Source organism: Cydia pomonella, chromosome 11, assembly GCF_033807575.1.
Source record: "Cydia pomonella isolate Wapato2018A chromosome 11, ilCydPomo1, whole genome shotgun sequence".
In the NCBI taxonomy this organism is placed as follows: domain Eukaryota; kingdom Metazoa; phylum Arthropoda; class Insecta; order Lepidoptera; family Tortricidae; genus Cydia; species Cydia pomonella.
The window spans coordinates 1,113,415-1,133,722 of NC_084713.1; the positions used below are offsets into that span (position 1 = coordinate 1,113,415).

Here is a 20,308-nt window from a genome sequence, read left to right on the forward strand (position 1 = left end):
TCAACGGCCGGGCTTACGGAGCGTGCCTGAGTCATCACCCGCATGCGCTAGCGGCGGGCTTAACTTGGAGCCGGAATGCGCCCGCGCCAGCGGCGGACTTAACTTGGTTTCGGCGCGTAGCGGCAGCCGTAACTTGGAGTCGGCGCGTAGTATCGTCGAGCCGTTCGTGTTGATATTTTTTTCGCGAGGCTATGCGGGTATGTCGGCGCTGCGCACGACGATAGCGATTACAGTGCCGGGTCTTGGTAGTCGAGCCACTAAGCACTTGTTGTGGCGTTCGATGATTGACAAAGCAATTTTTCACAGTGCCAATAGGCAAGGGTGTGTTGTCCTTTACAATACGGTGAAAATTCACTTGCAATAGTTAATTTATAGTCCCTGTTTTTTTTTAAATTCTGTTTGCAGCTATGCTGTCGACGTCCATTTCAATAAATTTACCGTTTGCGGGGGGGGGGGGGGGGGGGAGCCCTCCCTTAGATTCGACACTCATACAAGCGTAAGGTATATCAATATAAAATATTGCGTCCCTCGGGTCAACTGTACGGAGCACGAGGAGAATGTTGATTCTTCGACTTGGGAACGTAAGTTGATTTTAAAGTTTAATTTTTTTCTGGAAAAAAAGTTTTATTTGCAAGGAGAAGCGGTTATTTATTGTTATGCAGGGCGGTCGCTGAGAGTCAACGGCTGGACTGACGGAGCGTACCTGATTCAGCGGCGGGCTTAACTGTGAGTCATTACCCGCATGCGCTAGCGGCGGGATTAACTTGGAGCTGGAATGCGCCCGCGCCAGCGGCGGATTTAACTTGGTCTCTGGGCTGGCGGAGCATGCCTGAGTCAGCGGCGGGCTTAACTTGGAGTCATTACCCGCATGCACTAGCGGCGGGCTTAACTTGGAGCCGGAATGCGCCCGCGCCAGCGGCGGGCTTAACTTGGTCTCTGGGCTGACGGAGCGTGCCTGAGTCAGCGGCGGACTTAACCTGGAGTCAATACCCGCATGCGCTAACGGCGGGATTAACTTGGAGCTGGAATGCGCCCGCGCCAGCGGCGGATTTAACTTGGTCTCTGGGCTGACGGAGCATGCCTGAGTCAGCGGCGGGCTTAACTTGGAGTCATTACCCGCATGCGCTAGCGGCGGGCTTAACTTGGAGCCGGAATGCGCCCACGCCAGCGGCGGGCTTAACTTGGTCTCTGGGCTGACGGAGCATGCCTGAGTCAGCGGCGCACTTAACTTGGAGTCAATACCCGCATGCGCTAGCGGCGGGATTAACTTGGAGCTGGAATACGCCCGCGCCAGCGGCGGATTTAGCTTGGTCTCTGGGCTAACGGAGCATGCCTGAGTCAGCGGCGGGCTTAACTTGGAGTCATTACCCGCATGCGCTAGCGCCGGGCATAACTTGGAGCCGGAATGCGCCCGCGCCAGCGGCGGACTTAACTTGTTCTCTGGGCTGACGGAGCGTGCCTGAGTCAGCGGCGGGCTTAACTTGGAGTAATTACCCGCATGCGCTAGCAGCGGGCTTAACTTGGAGCCGGAATGCGCCCGCGACTTGGGATATAAGTAGAATTATTCAAATTTTCAAGTTACGAGGAGGAGGCTATTTATTGTAATTCCGGGCGGTCGCTGAGAGTCAACGGCTGGGCTGACGGAGCATGCCTGAGTCAGCGGTGGCTCCCTTAGATACGACACTCATCCAAGCGTAAGGTATATCAATATAAAAATATTGCGCCTCTCGGGGCAATTGTACGTAGTACGTACGGGGAGAATGTTCGGTATTCGACTTGGGAACATAAGTTGACTTTTCAAATTTTCAAAAAAAAAAAAAAAAGACCTTATTATCTTGAATCAGCATGGTCTACGGACGACATTCAGCTTGTGGAATCGTAAGGATCCCATTCTGACTATTTTTATTTTAGGCTTCGACTTGGGAGCTTATGTAGAGTTATTCAAATTTTCAGGTTTAATTTTTTTTTATTGGCAAATCTAATTTATTTGCAAGGAAGAGCGGTTGTTTATTTTTATGCCGGGCGGTCGGTGAGAGTCTGACGGAGTGTGCCTGAGTCAGCGGCGGGCTTAACTTGGAGTCATCGACCGCATGCTCTAGCGGCTTGACTTGGCGTCGGCGCGTAGTAAAGCGGCAGCAGATCACACCTGTATATTGAAGAAATCGAAATTTCAAACTATATATTTTAATTATATTTTAAAGTTTATTGACTGCCTAGAACTCCGCTGTTTTAGATACTACTGACTAACAGCTATCATTCAAGACCAAATTCAAGCCTAAAACTCCTGAAAACTAAATCTTTATTTCACTTTTTAAGTGTATCAGTGGCCTAGAACTCCGCTGTTTTAGATACAACTGATTAACAGCTATCATTTAAGATCAAATTCAAGCCTAAATTTAATTAATTACAATAAATAGCCTCCTCCTCGCAAATAAAACAGATTTGCCAGAAAAAAATAAGACTTAAAAATTTGAATAACTAAATAAAACAGATTTGCCAGAAAAAAAATAAAACTTGAAAATTTGAATAACTGTACATATAATCCCAAGTCCCAAGCAGGAGATTTAGGCTCAAATTTGGTCTTGAATGATAGCTGTTAGTCTGTTTTATTTAAAACAGCGGAGTTCTAGGCAATTGATAAATTTTACAAAAAAAATAGTTTGAAATTTCGATTAAGTCCATATTTAGGTGTGATCTACTAAAACATTTTCAGGAGATTTAGGCTTGAATTTGATTTTTAATGAAAGCTGTTAGCCAGTAGTATATAAAACAGCGGAGTTCTAGGCAACTGATACACTATAAAAGTGAAACAATATATTTAGTTTGAAATTTCGATTTCGTCAATATTCAGGTGTGATCTGCTGCCGATTTACTACGCGCCGACTCCAAGTCAAGGCCACCGCTACGCGCCGAGACCAAGTGAAGTCCGCCGCTGGCGCGGGCGTAATCCGCCTCCAAGTTAAGCCCGCCGCTAGCGCATGCAGGCGATAACTCCAAGTTAAGCCCGCCGCTAGGGCATGCGGGCGATGACTCCAAGTTAAGCCCGCCGCTAACTCAGGCACGCTCCGTCAGCCCAGCCGTTGACTCTCAGCGACCGCCCAGCATAACAATAAATAACCGCCCTTTCTAGCAAATAAATTAGATTTGCCAAAAAAAAATTAAACTTGCAAATTTGAATAACTCTACATAAGCTCCCAAGTCGAAGCCTGAAAAAAAATAGTAAGAATGGGGTCCTTACGAAGCCACAAGCTGAATGTTGTCACTGGACCATGCTGATTCAAGATAATCAGATCTTTTGCGGGCGTTCAAAGCAGAATGCAAAAAAAAAGTGAAAATTTAAAAAACTCAACTTATGTTCCCTAGTCGCATGCTGAACATTCTCCCCGTGCTCCGTACAGTTGACCCGAGATACATAATATTTTATATTGATATACCTTACGCTTGGATGAGTGTCGTATCTAAGGGAGCCGCCGCTGACTCAGACACGCTCCGTCAGCCCAGCCGTTGACTCTCAGCGACCGCCCAGCATTACAATAAATAGCATCCTCCTCGCAATTTTTTTTTTATATGCTTTTTGAATGAATGAATGAATTTACTTCATAAACATCAAATTACATAGATTTCCTTAAATTAGAAACTCTGCTTCCTAAATAGGTATAACCTGTACTTTAGGGTAAAAAGCGCTCCTCCCCAAAAATTTAGTTGCAGGAGATGTTTTATTTATATAAATTTTAGATAAAAATTGAAAAACTTTAGTATCATTAATACTGAGAAATTTAACTTATAAATCTAAACATGTGTATGTGTGTGTGTGTGTGTGTGTATGTGTGTGTTTGTGTGTGTATGCAAAAAGAGAAAATAAATATGCAGAAATGTTCAACAGATAGTTAAGTAATTATGTTCATAATATCTTCAGTGTTTTCGTAAAGTTTGATGTAAAAGCCAGTCTGTAACAATATTTTTGCATTCCCTTTTAGTTTTGTCGTAAATATTTAGTGTTTTATTAAGTTTATTATAAATATAAATATACGGCCCATTAAAATCAAAGAATCTTCTGCTAAAGGCTGTGTTAAATTTTTTGGATCTAAAACCTATTTGCCAGAAAACAAATAAAATTTGAAAATTTGAATAACTCTACATATAATCCCAAGTCGCGGGCGCATTCTGGCTCCAAGTTAAGCCCGCCGCTAGCGCATGCGGGTGATGACTCCAAGTTTAGCCCGCCGCTGACTCAGGCACGCTCCGTCAGCCCAGAGAACAAATTAAGTCCGCCGCTGGTGCGGGCGCATTCCGGCACCAAGTTAAGCCCGCCGCTAGCGCATGCGGGTGATGACTCACAGTTAAGCCCGCCGCTGAATCAGGCACGCTCCGTCAGTCCAGCCGTTGACTCTCAGCGACCGCCCTGCATAACAATAAATAACCGCTTCTCCTCGCAAATAAAACATATTTTCAAGAAAAAAATTAAACTTGAAAATCAACTTATGTTCCCAAGTCGAAAGATCAACATTCTCCCCGTGCTCCGTACAGTTGACCCGAGGGACGCAATCAGTGCCGGATTAACCATTAAGCAAAATAAGCACTTGCTTAGGGCACCACGTCTAGGGGGGCACCAAAATCGTAGGAAAAAAGGGCAGGCTGCAGCCGTAGTGTAGTACTTATGTACACGAAACTTTTTAATACATGTGCAAGTACCCATCTAATAACGAAGGGTCGTAAGAGAGTGAGGACATGTAAGCACATCTCCAACCTTACGCGGAGGCCCTGAAAGCTCATGGCCAAAAAAAAATCTTATCGTCGGGCTTGTGGCCAACCGATTTTCTCGACGTAGATTACCCATTTTGTAGCGTATTTTACTCTCTTGCACGCAAGATGTGTCGGCCAGGTCGAGTTGGTGCAGAGCCGCGATGCTGCGACCTAATTGTCAAAGTGTTATAACGGGCCTAATTTTCAAAGGCCGAAAACCAAAAGCATCTTATGAAGTTGCGCTTTCGAGTTAAGCCAAAGGCCGAGCAGTAGGAGAACTGTGATTACATAGGTTCGATTTCAAGCCACTCTTTTTATGTCTTGCGTCTTCGCTTACACTAGGACATTGGTTGGTTCGGCCTCTGGCCTTATGTGAAGAACGGTCTTCGAATTTGCTTACACTTAACCTTACCTACTGTTGGAACATTACTGCTGCAGTATTGTCAATTTCCGTGATAAAATGATGTGATGGATTGAAAATTATATTATCAGCTGTAATGCAGCAATAAACGTCACTCAATATACCAAGAAAATTCAATGTAATCTTGGTGAGGGGGCACCATGGTCTAGAAATGCTTAGGGCATCAAAATATCTTAATCCGGCACTGGACGCAATATTTTATATTTATATACCTTACGCTCGTATGAGTTTCATATCTAAGGGAGGGCTCCCCGGCCCCCCGCAAACGGTAAATTTATTGAGATGGACATCGACAGCATAGCTGCAAACAGAATGTAAAAAAAAACAGGGACTATAAATTAACTAGTGCAAGTGAATTTTCATCGTATTGTAAAGGACAATACACCCATGCCTATTGGCACTGTGAAAAATTGCTTTGTCAATCATCGAACGCCACAACAAGTGCTTAGTGGCTCGACTACCAAGACCCGGCACTGTAATCGCTATCGATTAATTTTTATTTCACTTTTACAGTGTATCGATTGCCTAGAACTCCGCTGTTTTATATACAACTGACTAACAGCTATCATTGAAGACCAAATTCAAGCCTATATCTCCTGAAAATCTTTCAGCAGTTCACACCTGAAGATTGACAAAATCGAAATTTAAAACAATTTTTTTTTATCACTTTTATAGTGTATCTATTGCCTAGAACTCCGCTGTTTTATATACTACTGACTAACAGCTATCATTGAAGACAAAATTCAAGCCTATATCTCCTGAAAATCTTTCAGCAGATCACACCTGAAGATTGACGAAATCGAAATTTCAAACTAAATTTTTATTTCACTTTTATAGTGTATTGATTGAGAAGAACTCCGCTGTTTTATATACTACTGACTAACAGCTATTATTGAAGACCAAATTCAAGCCTATATCTCCTGAAAATCTTTCAGCAGATCACACCTGAAGATTGACGAAATCGAAATTTCAATCTTAATTTTTATTTTACTTTTATAGTGTATCGATTGCCTAAAACTCCGCTGTTTTATATACTACTGACTAACAGCTATCATTGAAGACCAAATTCAAGCCTATATCTCCTGAAAATCTTTCAGCAGATCACACCTGAATATTGACGATATCGAAATTTCAAACTTAATTTTTTATTTTACTTTAATAGTGCATTGATTGCCTAGAACTCCGCTGTTTTATATACTACTGACTAACAGCTATCGTCGAGGACCAAATTCAAGCCTATATCTCCTGAAAATCTTTAAGCACATCACACCTGAAAATTGACGAAATCGAAATTTAAAACTTAATTTTTATTTTACTTTTATAGTATATCGATTGCCTAGAACTCCGCTGTTTTATATACAACTGACTAACAGCTATCATGAAAGACAAAATTCAAGCCTATATCTCCTGAAAATCTTTCAGCAGATCACACCTGAAGATTGACGAAATCGAAATTTCAAACTAAATTTTTATTTCACTTTTATAGTGTATTGATTGACAAGAACTCCGCTGTTTTATATACTACTGACTAACAGCTATCATTGAAGACCAAATTCAAGCCTATATCTCCTGAAAATCTTTCAGCAGTTCACACCTGAAGATTGACGAAATCGAAATTTAAAACAATTTTTTTTATCACTTTTATAGTGTATCGATTGCCTAGAACTCCGCTGTTTTATATAATACTGACTAACAGCTATCATTCAAGACCAAATTCAAGCCTATATCTCCTGAAAAACTTTCAGCAGATCACACCTGAATATTGCTGAAATCGAAATTTCAAACTTAATTTTTTATTTTACTTTTATAGTGTATCGATTGCCTAGAACTCCGCTGTTTTATATACTACTGACTAACAGCTATCATTGAAGACCAAATTCGAGCCTATATCTCCTGAAAATGTTTCGGCAGATCACACCTGAATATTGACGAAATCGAAATTTCAAACTTAATTTTTTATTTTACTTTTATAGTGTATCGATTGCCTAGAACTCCGCTGTTTTATATACTACTGACTTACAGCTATCGTTGAAGACCAAATTCAAGCCTATATCTCCTGAAAATCCTTCAGCAGATCACACCTGAATATTGACGAAATCGAAATTTAAAACTTAATTTTTTATTTTACTTTTATAGTGTATTGATTGCCTAGAACTCCGCTGTTTTATATACAAATGACTAACAGCTATCGTTGAAGACCAAATTCAAGCCTATATCTGCTGAAAATCTTTCAGCAGTTCACACCTGAAGATTGACGAAATCAAAATTTCTAACTTCATTTTTTATTTTACTTTTATAGTGTATTGATTGCCTAGAACTCCGCTGTTTTATATACTACTGACTAACAGCTATCATTGAAGACCAAAATCAAGCCTATATCTCCTGAAAATCTTTCAGCACATCACACCTGAAGATTGACGAAATCGAAATTTCAAACTAAATTTTTATTTCACTTTTATAGTATATTGATTGCCTAGAACTCCACTGTTTTATATACTACTGACTAACAGCTATCATTAAAGACCAAATTTAAGCCTATATCTCCTGAAAATCTTTCAGCAGTTCACACCTGAAGATTGACGAAATCGAAATTTCAAACTTAATTTTTTATTTTACTTTAATAGTGCATTGATTGCCTAGAACTCCGCTGTTTTATATACTACTGACTAACAGCTATCGTCGAGGACCAAATTCAAGCCTATATCTCCTGAAAATCTTTAAGCACATCACACCTGAAAATTGACGAAATCGAAATTTAAAACTTAATTTTTATTTTACTTTTATAGTATATCGATTGCCTAGAACTCCGCTGTTTTATATACAACTGACTAACAGCTATCATTAAAGACAAAATTCAAGCCTATATCTCCTGAAAATCTTTCAGCAGATCACACCTGAAGATTGACGAAATCGAAATTTCAAACTAAATTTTTATTTCACTTTTATAGTGTATTGATTGACAATAACTCCGCTGTTTTATATACTACTGACTAACAGCTATCATTGAAGACCAAATTCAAGCCTATATCTCCTGAAAATCTTTCAGCAGTTCACACCTGAAGATTGACGAAATCGAAATTTAAAACAATTTTTTTTATCCCTTTTATAGTGTATCTATTGCCTAGAACTCCGCTGTTTTATATAATACTGACTAACAGCTATCATTCAAGACCAAATTCAAGCCTATATCTCCTGAAAAACTTTCAGCAGATCACACCTGAATATTGACGAAATCGAAATTTCAAACTTAATTTTTTTATTTTACTTTTATAGTGTATCGATTGCCTAGAACTCCGCTGTTTTATATACTACTGACTAACAGCTATCATTGAAGACCAAATTCGAGCCTATATCTCCTGAAAATGTTTCGGCAGATCACACCTGAATATTGACGAAATCGAAATTTCAAACTTAATTTTTTATTTTACTTTTATAGTGTATCGATTGCCTAGAACTCCGCTGTTTTATATACTACTGACTTACAGCTATCGTTGAAGACCAAATTCAAGCCTATATCTCCTGAAAATCCTTCAGCAGATCACACCTGAATATTGACGAAATCGAAATTTAAAACTTAATTTTTTATTTTACTTTTATAGTGTATTGATTGCCTAGAACTTCGCTGTTTTATATACAACTGACTAACAGCTATCGTTGAAGACCAAATTCAAGCCTATATCTGCTGAAAATCTTTCAGCAGTTCACACCTGAAGATTGACGAAATCAAAATTTCTAACTTCATTTTTTATTTCACTTTTATAGCGTATTGATTGACAAGAACTCCTCTGTTTTATATACTACTGACTAACAGCTATCATTGAAGACCAAATTCAAGCCTATATCTCCTGCTTTCAGCAGATCACACCTGAAGATTGACGAAATCGAAATTTCAAACTTAATTTTTTATTTTACTTTTATAGTGTATCGATTGCCTAGAACTCCGCTGTTTTATATACTACTGACTAACAGCTATCATTGAAGACCAAATTCAAGCCTATATCTCCTGAAAATCTTTCAGCAGATCACACCTGAAGATTGACGAAATCGAAATTTCTATCTTAATTTTTATTTTACTTTTATAGTGTATCGATTGCCTAGAACTCCGCTGTTTTATATACAACTGACTAACAGCTATCATTAAAGACCAAATTCAAGCCTATATCTCCTGAAAATCTTTCAGCAGTTCACACCTGAAGATTGACGAAATCGAAATTTAAAACAATTTTTTTTTATCACTTTTATAGTGTATCTATTGCCTAGAACTCCGCTGTTTTATATAATACTGACTAACAGCTATCATTCAAGACCAAATTCAAGCCTATATCTCCTGAAAAACTTTCAGCAGATCACACCTGAAGATTGACGAAATCGAAATTTCAAACTAAATTTTTATTTCACTTTTATAGTATATTGATTGCCTAGAACTCCACTGTTTTATATACTACTGACTAACAGCTATCATTAAAGACCAAATTTAAGCCTATATCTCCTGAAAATCTTTCAGCAGATCACACCTGATATTGACGAAATCGAAATTTTAAACTAAATTTTTATTTCACTTTTATAGTATATTGATTACCTAGAACTCCACTGTTTTATATACTACTGACTAACAGCTATCATTGAAGACCAAATTAAATCCTATATCTCCTGAAAATCTTTCAGCAGATCACACCTGAAGATTGACGAAATCGAAATTTCAAACTTAATTTTTATTTTACTTTTATAGTATATTGATTGCCTAGAACTCCACTGTTTTATATACTACTGACTAAAAGCTATCATTGAAGACCAAATTCAAGCCTATATCTCCTGAAAATCTTTCAGCAGTTCACACCTGAAGATTGACGAAATCGAAATTTAAAACAATTTTTTTTATCACTTTTATAGTGTATCTATTGCCTAGAACTCCGCTGTTTTATATAATACTGACTAACAGCTATCATTCAAGACCAAATTCAAGCCTATATCTCCTGAAAAACTTTCAGCAGATCACACCTGAATATTGCTGAAATCGAAATTTCAAACTTAATTTTTTATTTTACTTTTATAGTGTATCGATTGCCTAGAACTCCGCTGTTTTATATACTACTGACTAACAGCTATCATTGAAGACCAAATTCGAGCCTATATCTCCTGAAAATGTTTCGGCAGATCACACCTGAATATTGACGAAATCGAAATTTCAAACTTAATTTTTTATTTACTTTTATAGTGTATCGATTGCCTAGAACTCCGCTGTTTTATATACTACTGACTTACAGCTATCGTTGAAGACCAAATTCAAGCCTATATCTCCTGAAAATCCTTCAGCAGATCACACCTGAATATTGACGAAATCGAAATTTAAAACTTAATTTTTTATTTTACTTTTATAGTGTATTGATTGCCTAGAACTCCGCTGTTTTATATACAAATGACTAACAGCTATCGTTGAAGACCAAATTCAAGCCTATATCTGCTGAAAATCTTTCAGCAGTTCACACCTGAAGATTGACGAAATCAAAATTTCTAACTTCATTTTTTATTTCACTTTTATAGCGTATTGATTGACAAGAACTCCTCTGTTTTATATACTACTGACTAACAGCTATCATTGAAGACCAAATTCAAGCCTATATCTCCTGCTTTCAGCAGATCACACCTGAAGATTGACGAAATCGAAATTTCAAACTTAATTTTTTATTTTACTTTTATAGTGTATCGATTGCCTAGAACTCCGCTGTTTTATATACTACTGACTAACAGCTATCATTGAAGACCAAATTCAAGCCTATATCTCCTGAAAATCTTTCAGCACATCACACCTGAAGATTGACGAAATCGAAATTTCTATCTTAATTTTTATTTTACTTTTATAGTGTATCGATTGCCTAGAACTCCGCTGTTTTATATACAACTGACTAACAACTATCTCACCATAGCTAGACCGGCAGAACTCTGTCATTAGAACCGATTTGAAAAAAAAAATAGGGAAAAGGAAATTTGAAAATTGGTCCCATTTTTGTCAAAACCTCTGATAATGGATTATCCGTCTTTTTCTAAATGTAATATTTAGACACTGGTGTATCTGCTATCCCCTTATGTAATCTGTGCCCGTGATAACCTGTTTTCATATCACAAAGAGTGCTGTATAGTGTATAAGGTCATCTATTCGTTGAGATACAGCGGACAACTTGAGACGTGTCAAAATGTTTAAATTTGTTCTTTTATTTGCCGGCATTGCGGTGAGTTTTGTGAGAATGTATATTTGTATTTTAATAAGTTATGCATATTATTTACGTCCTCTGGGATAATTGTAACGAAATAATCGCGTATTCAACAACCATCAAACAAAACTTACCCATACCTATCTTGTTGGGTTGTCAAAATAAATCGTCTTGGTCGATCCACTCGATAATATTATTTGTTATTAATAAGTACTTAATCTTATACTCGTACGTTTTTGTTTGTCTATTGTTAACTTGTTGACTGCATTTTAAAGGAGATTTCTAAATTCGTTCGTATCTGTGTTTTCTAAGCTTGTTCCCCAATTTTACGCAGTCGGCTGGACCATAAGTATTGGTTTTTTTTTTTTTAATAGGATATTTTACATTTGGTTCATGTTTGTGTCATTATCGGAACTCCTCAACTATACAAAGTACCTATAGTGATGAAGATATTTTTTATAGTGACTCGTTTTCTTTCAGAGCACCGTTTGATAAAGTGGAAAAGTTGATAAAGAAAATAAATTACTGTTGACATTTTAAGCAGTTTAGTTTTTTAGCGGTTTACCCCGCTTATTCATAAAACTTTACAAGCCCAATTAGTTCATTCATGTTTTTACAAATACAGACAGATTAAGCGACATGATTGATAGCTATTTGAGTGTGTGTTAGTCCTATGTCCGTGATTTCAGAAAAAACAGGATTCGAATTGATGAAGTTACTAGAGAACGCCCTCAAGTTTGCTAATTTAATTTTTGGCAACCGTACTGATATCTAAAAAAGCGCTACGATTTTTCAAAAACTCCGCTGTCTGGACCTGCGGCATCTTAACTAATACCATAAAACGATAAAATAATGGCTGTTTTGGTTTGCGTAGTTATTTCATTTTTGTTAACCCTTTGAACGCCACCACACCTATCGTGTGCGGCGTGTCATCGTGAACCTTATCGGAATTTACGAAGGTTGATATTTTGGTATGTTTGGCGGTCAAATGGTTAAAAGTTTGGTTGGTAATACACAATACAACATCATACACTATTTTCCGTGATATTTTACTGACACTAACAGCACATATACACCGTGTTTTTATTGAATTGCGTTAACTCCGGGGTTTCGGTAAGTACGTTTAAGGAAACTAAATGGCATAGTTAATTTTGAAAAAAAAATATTTTTTTTGTTTTTTTTTTACTATTTTTATTTTTATAAAAAGTAACTAAATGTTGCATATAGCGTTGTTGTAACACGGGCATTACATTTAACTCAACCAAACAATTGAAAACTGTGACATATCAATGTCATTTCTAACATCGATCGTCCGAGATAGTACGTACGTTTAGTAGCAAATGTATGAACTCGCACTAAACACTAACTAATAAGTAAACAGGTCCTAAAGCAAGTGTACACGCTCGTAAGGGCCTTATAATATAAAAAATTATGATTGATTATCTCCGAAATGGAGTTAGTTAGAATATCGGTATCTTTGAGAAAGTTACTTAATTTAAGCTCAGGAATGCACCCTCGAAATTAAAGCAAATCAAAAAAAACACGGTGTATTTGCAGCTATGCCAAGCCGACCTTCCAGTAACGCCGCCAAAAACACCTTCTGCGACCCCTCCGCCCGTGAAGTGTGGACTAACCCCTACAGAAGTAAGTACCCCTACAACAATATTGGTCCATTCGCTATTTCATAAAGCCAAAAGTGTGGGTTATAATTTTAGCAAAACTCCTAAAGTCGTGTGTTCCACCGTAGCATCAAAATGACTAAGCCGATATTGATGAGGTGTTAATGGATTCGTTTTAATTTCCCAGGCCGCCTACACTGAAAGAAATGTTTGCATAACTGTAACAAACATTTTGGTTACTGTTTACACAAAAATTGGGACTTGCGAACTATGAGTTATATGTTACAAAACCGTGTTTGGCTATCAGTGTTAAGGTATTTATTATGCACTACAAAATAAGTTTTGTAAATTTATGCAAAGTTTATTTTCTTATAACCGTAGTTTAGTTATTTAGTAAAGTTACAAAACCAGTTCGGCTATTTATTTTTTTCAGTGTAGGCTACACCTTTAACTGTCTTTTAAGATTGAATTAGTTCTCCAAGAAGAAAACAGTAGTCGGATTAAAATGACATTTTGACTTTAAAAAGTAATAAAAATCTTGTTTAATATTAATTTAAGCGGTACTACGAAAATGTCAACGCACATGATAAAAATTACATTTACTAACAATAATTATTTCAGATACACAAATGCCTGGGAAATCCGAAGCTGGTGACCAGAGATATCACCGCGCAATGCAACTCCAAGGGGCCTAATGAGGTGCGTAATATGTAATAGGTACTTACTTCGAACTTTATGGAAGACAATGCAGAGATACTTTATCCAGAAGATACTTGAGCGTAAGAGAGCGTCAGAGGTCACCTAAAACTATTACATAGAATAGAATAGAATAGGGAGCGTGCATGAACTGTAGGAGGCAGCACAGGAGCCGTCAGATTTTTGGCGCGAGGCGTAAATGTGATGTTTTTTGTTCCGATGTAGCCCACAAGATGGCAGAACCTACTATGCACAAGAAAACACGTGACGTGTACATGTGTGTATGGCCAGCTTTACCAGGCATAGATGGTAATAGGATAAAGCTAGTTATTTATTTAGTTTAGTATTTGTACAGTTGCTGTTATACCCCTGTATATAATATACTATGAAGATTTGAGTAAAAAAATAGGATAAAACACGAGTCAGATTTACTTACAATTATTATAATTCGGTTAGCTTAGCAGCCCTCACACTAGGTAAAGTGTCTGTCCTGATGATGACTGTTGAAATACCAGGAGAGTTATACAATGTGTTTGTGCACGTATAGTGAAGCCGTTAACCACGTATAGTACGATGAATTTTATCGACAAATCCGCCCCCATACCTATGTTTTTTCTCAACCATTTTATAAACGCACCCTTCCAAAGTTTACCCATTAAAGGTCTTGTTTGGACTCGTGCAGCTTGTGAAATGTTTTAACTGTGGCTATCATTTTGATGACAACTTTTAGCTGATATCCTGTACTATTATTTAACAATAAAAAAAGTACAGGTCAACTACCTCGTTTTCGAAAAAAAAGATAAAATGTAAAAAAAAGTAAATTTTTGAAGACAATTTTTATCTTTGTTATAATTTCTCGAGTTGTGTAAAATTCTCTGTGACATTTATGCCCTTATTCATAAGCTATCGAATGATTATTATTTTTTAAATGTGCGTCAGGTAAATAGACAGATAATGGTACATTAACCAAATGCAGTCGTGTTTGGCGCCATAAAACTTTCGAAGGGTGCATTTTTAAAATGGTTGAGAAAAAACATAGGTATGGGGGCTGATTTGTCGATAACATTCATCGTACTATACGTGGTTAACCGCTCCTTTATACGTGCACAAACACATTGTATAAAGTGATGCGAAGACTACAAATAAAAAATAAATGTACATATAAAAATACGTTAATATAAATTAAACTAAGAAGCTAAACATAAATATCTATCCACACCCACAGTGCGAGCGCCTGAAGTGCATCTTCAGTAAATCAGGCTGGATGAGCGGCGACGCCATCGACAAGGCCAAAGTCACCGCTCACTTCGAGCAGTTCGTTAAAGACCACCCTGATTGGGCGCCGGCTGTCAACCAAGTCAAGGTATGATCTTTATTTATATATTTATATTTCAGGCACAGTTTAATTAAAAGTAAAGCACTGTGAAACTACAAATTCAAAATAAACAAGATTAAGTGTATGCCTTAGCCTGCCTTTCCAGTCCAATTCAGCAGTGCCACAAATAAAAACTTAGTCAAACAACTTTTCCGGGTACAAAGGTGCCCATCACGCTCGCCGCGTTGCCACACTGGATCGCGATAGACAGCCTCTGCAACAGGAATGAGCCAGAATGAGGGGTCATGCTAATGATCGGACACCGGTAGCATTTTTCCGACGAAAGTATTGCATGGATATGATTTTATTATATTTTGTACAGAATTTATATATCTATATATATTTGTATATCTATTTTTTTTTATTATACTCCCAGATATCCTATATTTATCTAGTTTTATTATCGAGGTTTTTAACTTTTCTATTATAATTATGAAGTACAGGCTGCTTATAAATTATGTATCGAACGAATGTCTCTACGTCAACTCTAGTATTGCACTTGTCTCATTGACGTTCCCATCATTATTTTATCCATCAATTGAACACGTACAACTGAATAACTGAACTGTTTATTTCATTAGGTATATATCGCAATATTGTTGGGTGTAACGTAAAATATGCCTAAAGAATTTAACATTCGTAAATGGTTACAAGATCAATCGGATCTTAAATGCGACAAAACGAAAGGTTTAATATTATTTACAAAATGTGAAATAACTGATAACAAATATCGGTTTATAATTTAAATGGATCCTCAATGTTAAAAGAAATCGATTGACAATATCAAGCATGGAAGAAATTATGATAATTTACTATAGCAAATTAAATTTAGTGAATCCATAACAACATGTGGTTTTATTTTGAACAACATATATAGGCTTATCCATATTAGTCATTACGTTGGACGTCAAAATGACATAAAATGCTACCGCTGTCCGATCATCATGACCTACGGAAGGTGGAAGTTTTTTTTTTTTTTTTTTTCGTATGGCTTTTTGTTACTCTACTTCAGAGATTTACAGTTTTCAAGTACTGTACCGCTTCTTTAGTTAAGGTGGTAAAATCCTCTACTTGCCCATGGTATTTGGTTAGAGGACAGTCAAATACCGTGTGGTGTACGGTCTGCTCGGGTGCTCCACACCGGCATACTGGTGATTCGCACCAGTTCCATTTGTGCCATAGATAGGCACAGTTTCCAACTCCCGTCCTTATCCGATTCAGCATGCACCAAATGCGTCGGGGCTCCTCAAAGCCAGCAGGTCGTGTCTTGGTATTAGGCTTGGAGACGTCGCCAGGGAGAGATCTTGATTCCCATTCAGATTCCCAAGAATCCCGTAGGTTAGACATTGGTGCTGGATCATGGAATCTCAGCGCTGGAGGATGGCGAGACTTAAGTCTTGTCTTTTTAAAATCGTGAAGGTCTTCATGGACAGGTAAGTTTGGGGATGCCCGGATCTTTTGTATTTCAAGGCCAAGGTACCTTTCTCTCCGCATATGAGGAGGTAGTATGTGGGATAGGACTGGTAGCCAATAGATCGGTGTGGCCTTGAGGCATCCAGAGATGAGACGCATCGTGTGATGGAGTTGGACGTCAACCAGGGAAGTGTGAGCGCTGTTCAGCCAAACGGCAGAACTGTATTCGGCTGTCGAAAATACCAGCGACAGTGCTGAAGTCCGGAGTGTAGCCGCATTAGCACCCCAGGTAGTTCCGGTTAGCTTTTGAATGATGCTGTTGCGGGTTTTCAGTTTTGCAGACACTTTCCCAAGATGCTGTTTGAAGTTTAGGCTTCTGTCAAGAGTGACTCCCAGGTATTTGGGGTAGAAATTATGTTTCAGAGTGGTGTCCCTAAACTTCACTTTGAGCTCTTTTTTGGCCATTTTATTGTTTAAGTGAAAGCAAGCTACTTCCGTTTTAGAAGGGTTAGGACACAAGCGCCAGTTTGTGAAGAAGTTGTCCATGTTAGAGAGATCCCTTGTTAGTGTTAGTTCGGTAGCCTGCATGTTTGAGTCTAGTGTGACCAAGGCCAGATCGTCGGCGTATCCAAACTTCCGACTGGTTGTTTCGGGCATGTCGTGGACGTATAAATTGAAGAGCAGTGGTGCGAGGACAGACCCTTGGGGGAGGCCATTGTTTAGGACTCTTACTTGGCTAGCGCAGTCACCAAGGTGTACTCGGTACGGCCTGTTACTAAGTGCACTTTCGAGCAACCTATAGATTTTTATGCAGGGCACTATTTTCAGCAGCTTAAATAACAGGCCCTGGCGCCAGACGGTGTCATATGCTGCAGTGAGGTCGATGAACGCTGGAGTGGTGGAAGTAAGGAAATAAATCTCCATGTACCAAAAAGTGTCATCAAAAAACCTTAAATAGGTGGCGCTACAATACATAGAATACTTGACCAAAAAACAGCAAATCATAGACAGCGCACTTCACTCCGTCAATAACGCCTAGGTTCTTAGCTACTCTAGCGCTACTCTGGAGAGATTTGGAACTATTATTTATAGCTGACAGCTGGACACTTTTGCAACAGTTCCACCATAAGAGATGTCACTCTTAATTCCACACTCCATATCATGACCTCTCTCTCGTTGTTTGACTGAGTTCCTATTTGTGGCTTTGTTTAGTTTAGTTACAGTTAATTTTATTGTATTTTAATTCAGCAGGGCAGAAAAAGGTTTGATCCACACACGTCTCCTATCACCGCCTTAGGGGAACGGCAGCCTTTGTACCTAAGAGCTAAAAAGTTTTTTTTTATTACGAAAACCAAAACGGTAACGTTATAAAATGTTTTGCGCCTTCCACAAAGTTCTCAAATGAACATCGCGTATAAAAGAAAAGACCTAATTTAAATCTTTGTCTAACCTCCGCGTTGACTTTTCCGTCGTTATATATACCATTAACCTACATTTATAAACATCCAGAACAAATAAATGTTGACCTAGTTGATATTTTGTGAGGCTTCAAACTCGGAGAAATTTATATTGGCTCTTAAATAAGTTTTTTATACTTATGTTTTTTGTTTATTAGGCTTCTTGCCTGGCGGGGAGCCTGCCTACACAGGGTGTGTACCTCAACTGCCCAGCGTATGATATCATCCATTGCGTGCTGACTGTATTCTTCAAGGTAAGTCTTATCTTTATTTAGCACAGAATTTCCCAATAATTGTGGCGGCCACTCACCCTAGCTAGCCCAAAGTTACCGGGCATAACCCAAAGGTTGTGGCGCCATCGACCGAAACGATGCCGCCATACCTTTGGCCTTTGATCTATTAGATGGTGCCACTTTTTTATATTTAACAAATTAAACCCATATAGGATCCATCAAAGTCAAATAGCGTTCTAAAAGTTTTAATCATGTGTCGAAATATGGCAGTAAATTTACTGTGGCTACAGAATTTTCTTTGACAATTCACCTCTATTTCAAATTCTCTTTGATGGTCCTTAGACCTCAAAACTGCCGGGAGACAGTGGCGTAGATACAGATACCTAATGACGTCATCAAAATGGCCCCCGCTTTGTTGCGAAACGTGCAAATTGAATACTTAAATTTCTTTGACATATTATTTCACAGAACGCGCAACCCTCCCAATGGTCAACGACCGCAGAATGTACCTACGCGCGGCAGTTCGCCGCGGCCTGCCCGATTTGTCCTGAAGACTGTTTTGCCGCAGCCATCCCTTATGGCTCTTGCAATGCCTGCAGATTGTTACCCCAGATTCCCCAAACTCCATAACCTTTTGACTTAATTACGTTTTGTCATAACTACACTAATAAAACAATTTGCCGAACTCTTGGAGTAATTCAAAAAATAACTAAACTTAAGTAATAAATAAATAAATTTTGATCAAATCCTACAAACTCATTTTGTTATTAAAAAATCATTCGATCGACAAGATCGTTCGCAAGTTCCTATTTTTGTGTACCTAGTGACAATATATTTTACAGTACATATGGTGCTACTTTACCGCACTAGTGCGAAAATTAGCATTTAAAGGGCCATATGTACTGTAAAACGTTGTACGATACATGTGCGAATAGGTAATTCGAAACTCGTCGATTTAAAACACTCCCTTCGGTCGTGTTTTAATTTATCGCCACTCGTTTCGAATTTCCTATTTTTCGCACTTGAATCGTAAATAACTATTTCATCACACTTGCTCGAAATAGATCTTATTTCATGCTGAAGGACAAAGGCCTATATTATTCCCACGGGAGTTATGGATTGTAAAAAAAAAGCTATAACTCCCTAGTATTGCGCCCCAGTATGGCGCCATAATAATGGCTTAGTTTCATTGGTCGATATAAAGCGTGCGTGGACTCTCCGCAGTTGGTATAACGACTAGTGAAACTCATATAAGTCGATAGGTCGGCGGATAAACAGCATGCCGGTGACTCCCCGCAGGCGGTAAAGTGGTATAACGATTAGTGAAACTCATGACATGCGTTTTGGAAATCTCCCGCACCCCGCATATGGGCCTATCGACCAATGAAAACAGTTCCCCAAATGCGGGCCCTAAGGCATGCTTTATGGAAATCTCCCGCACCCCGCACGCTGGCGCTATCGACCAATGAAACTGAGTCATAAGTGACAATAAATAACACATTCAGTTTCAGAGTTGTATTTATTTCATGATTGATCATCTTAAAGCTGTGCAGAACAACACTGTTTTTATATATTTTGAACATCGACTTACAGTAGTACAATTTGATACTCTTTAAAGTATCTACTTAACTATAGTTCGTGTTTTAGCATTAGAAAAAAGGTAAGCAATCTTGATATGTCTTTTTATTGAAAATAATAAAAAAAAACGCTTTTTAAAAATTAGTTTATATTACTTATGAAAGCAAAATAAGATAGTGACTCACTTTTCAAAAATTTTTTTTCGATAAAAAGACGCGTTGAAATCAAAATCGCTTACCTACCTTCTTTCTAATGCTTAAAAAAACAAACTTATAAGTGGTAATCTACCACAGTAAACAGAATATTGTGATATACCCAAAAACTGTTTGATGGTAGAAGAGACGTAAAGTTCAAGAAAAAATACTCCTATAGCAGCTGAAATAGATGGCGCTGTACTGCGAAATACGTTTTGTGATCATCAGGGGCCTTAATAAAATACAAGCTTGTATTATTAGCGACTTTACATACAAAATCACTAATAGTATTCGCTTGTATTTTATTATGCAATTGGCAACTGTCCAACTTTTGCCAACCAGAGGCCTACCGCAAACCACGTTCGACGTG

The 20,308-nt window shown here is 38.1% G+C and overlaps 2 protein-coding genes across 2 annotated transcripts; one reads left to right on the forward strand and one right to left on the reverse strand.

Annotated features, from left to right (window-relative positions):
* LOC133523111 (BUD13 homolog) lies at nucleotides 1-1,891 on the reverse strand. The gene is made up of 3 exons (XM_061858620.1): nucleotides 1,859-1,891; nucleotides 704-1,543; nucleotides 1-189 (listed from the first exon to the last, which is right to left on the reverse strand). The coding sequence occupies exons 1-3, from the start codon at nucleotides 1,889-1,891 to the stop codon at nucleotides 1-3; spliced, it is 1,062 nt and encodes a 353-aa protein (XP_061714604.1).
* A 9,341-nt stretch (nucleotides 1,892-11,232) lies between these two features.
* LOC133522587 (uncharacterized) lies at nucleotides 11,233-18,968 on the forward strand. The gene is made up of 6 exons (XM_061857935.1): nucleotides 11,233-11,391; nucleotides 12,931-13,017; nucleotides 13,614-13,691; nucleotides 14,914-15,051; nucleotides 18,092-18,187; nucleotides 18,635-18,968. Exons 1-6 carry the CDS (start codon nucleotides 11,356-11,358, stop codon nucleotides 18,794-18,796), a joined length of 597 nt encoding a protein of 198 aa, XP_061713919.1. The 5' UTR covers nucleotides 11,233-11,355; the 3' UTR covers nucleotides 18,797-18,968.
* The last annotated feature ends 1,340 nt before the right edge of the window (nucleotides 18,969-20,308 follow it).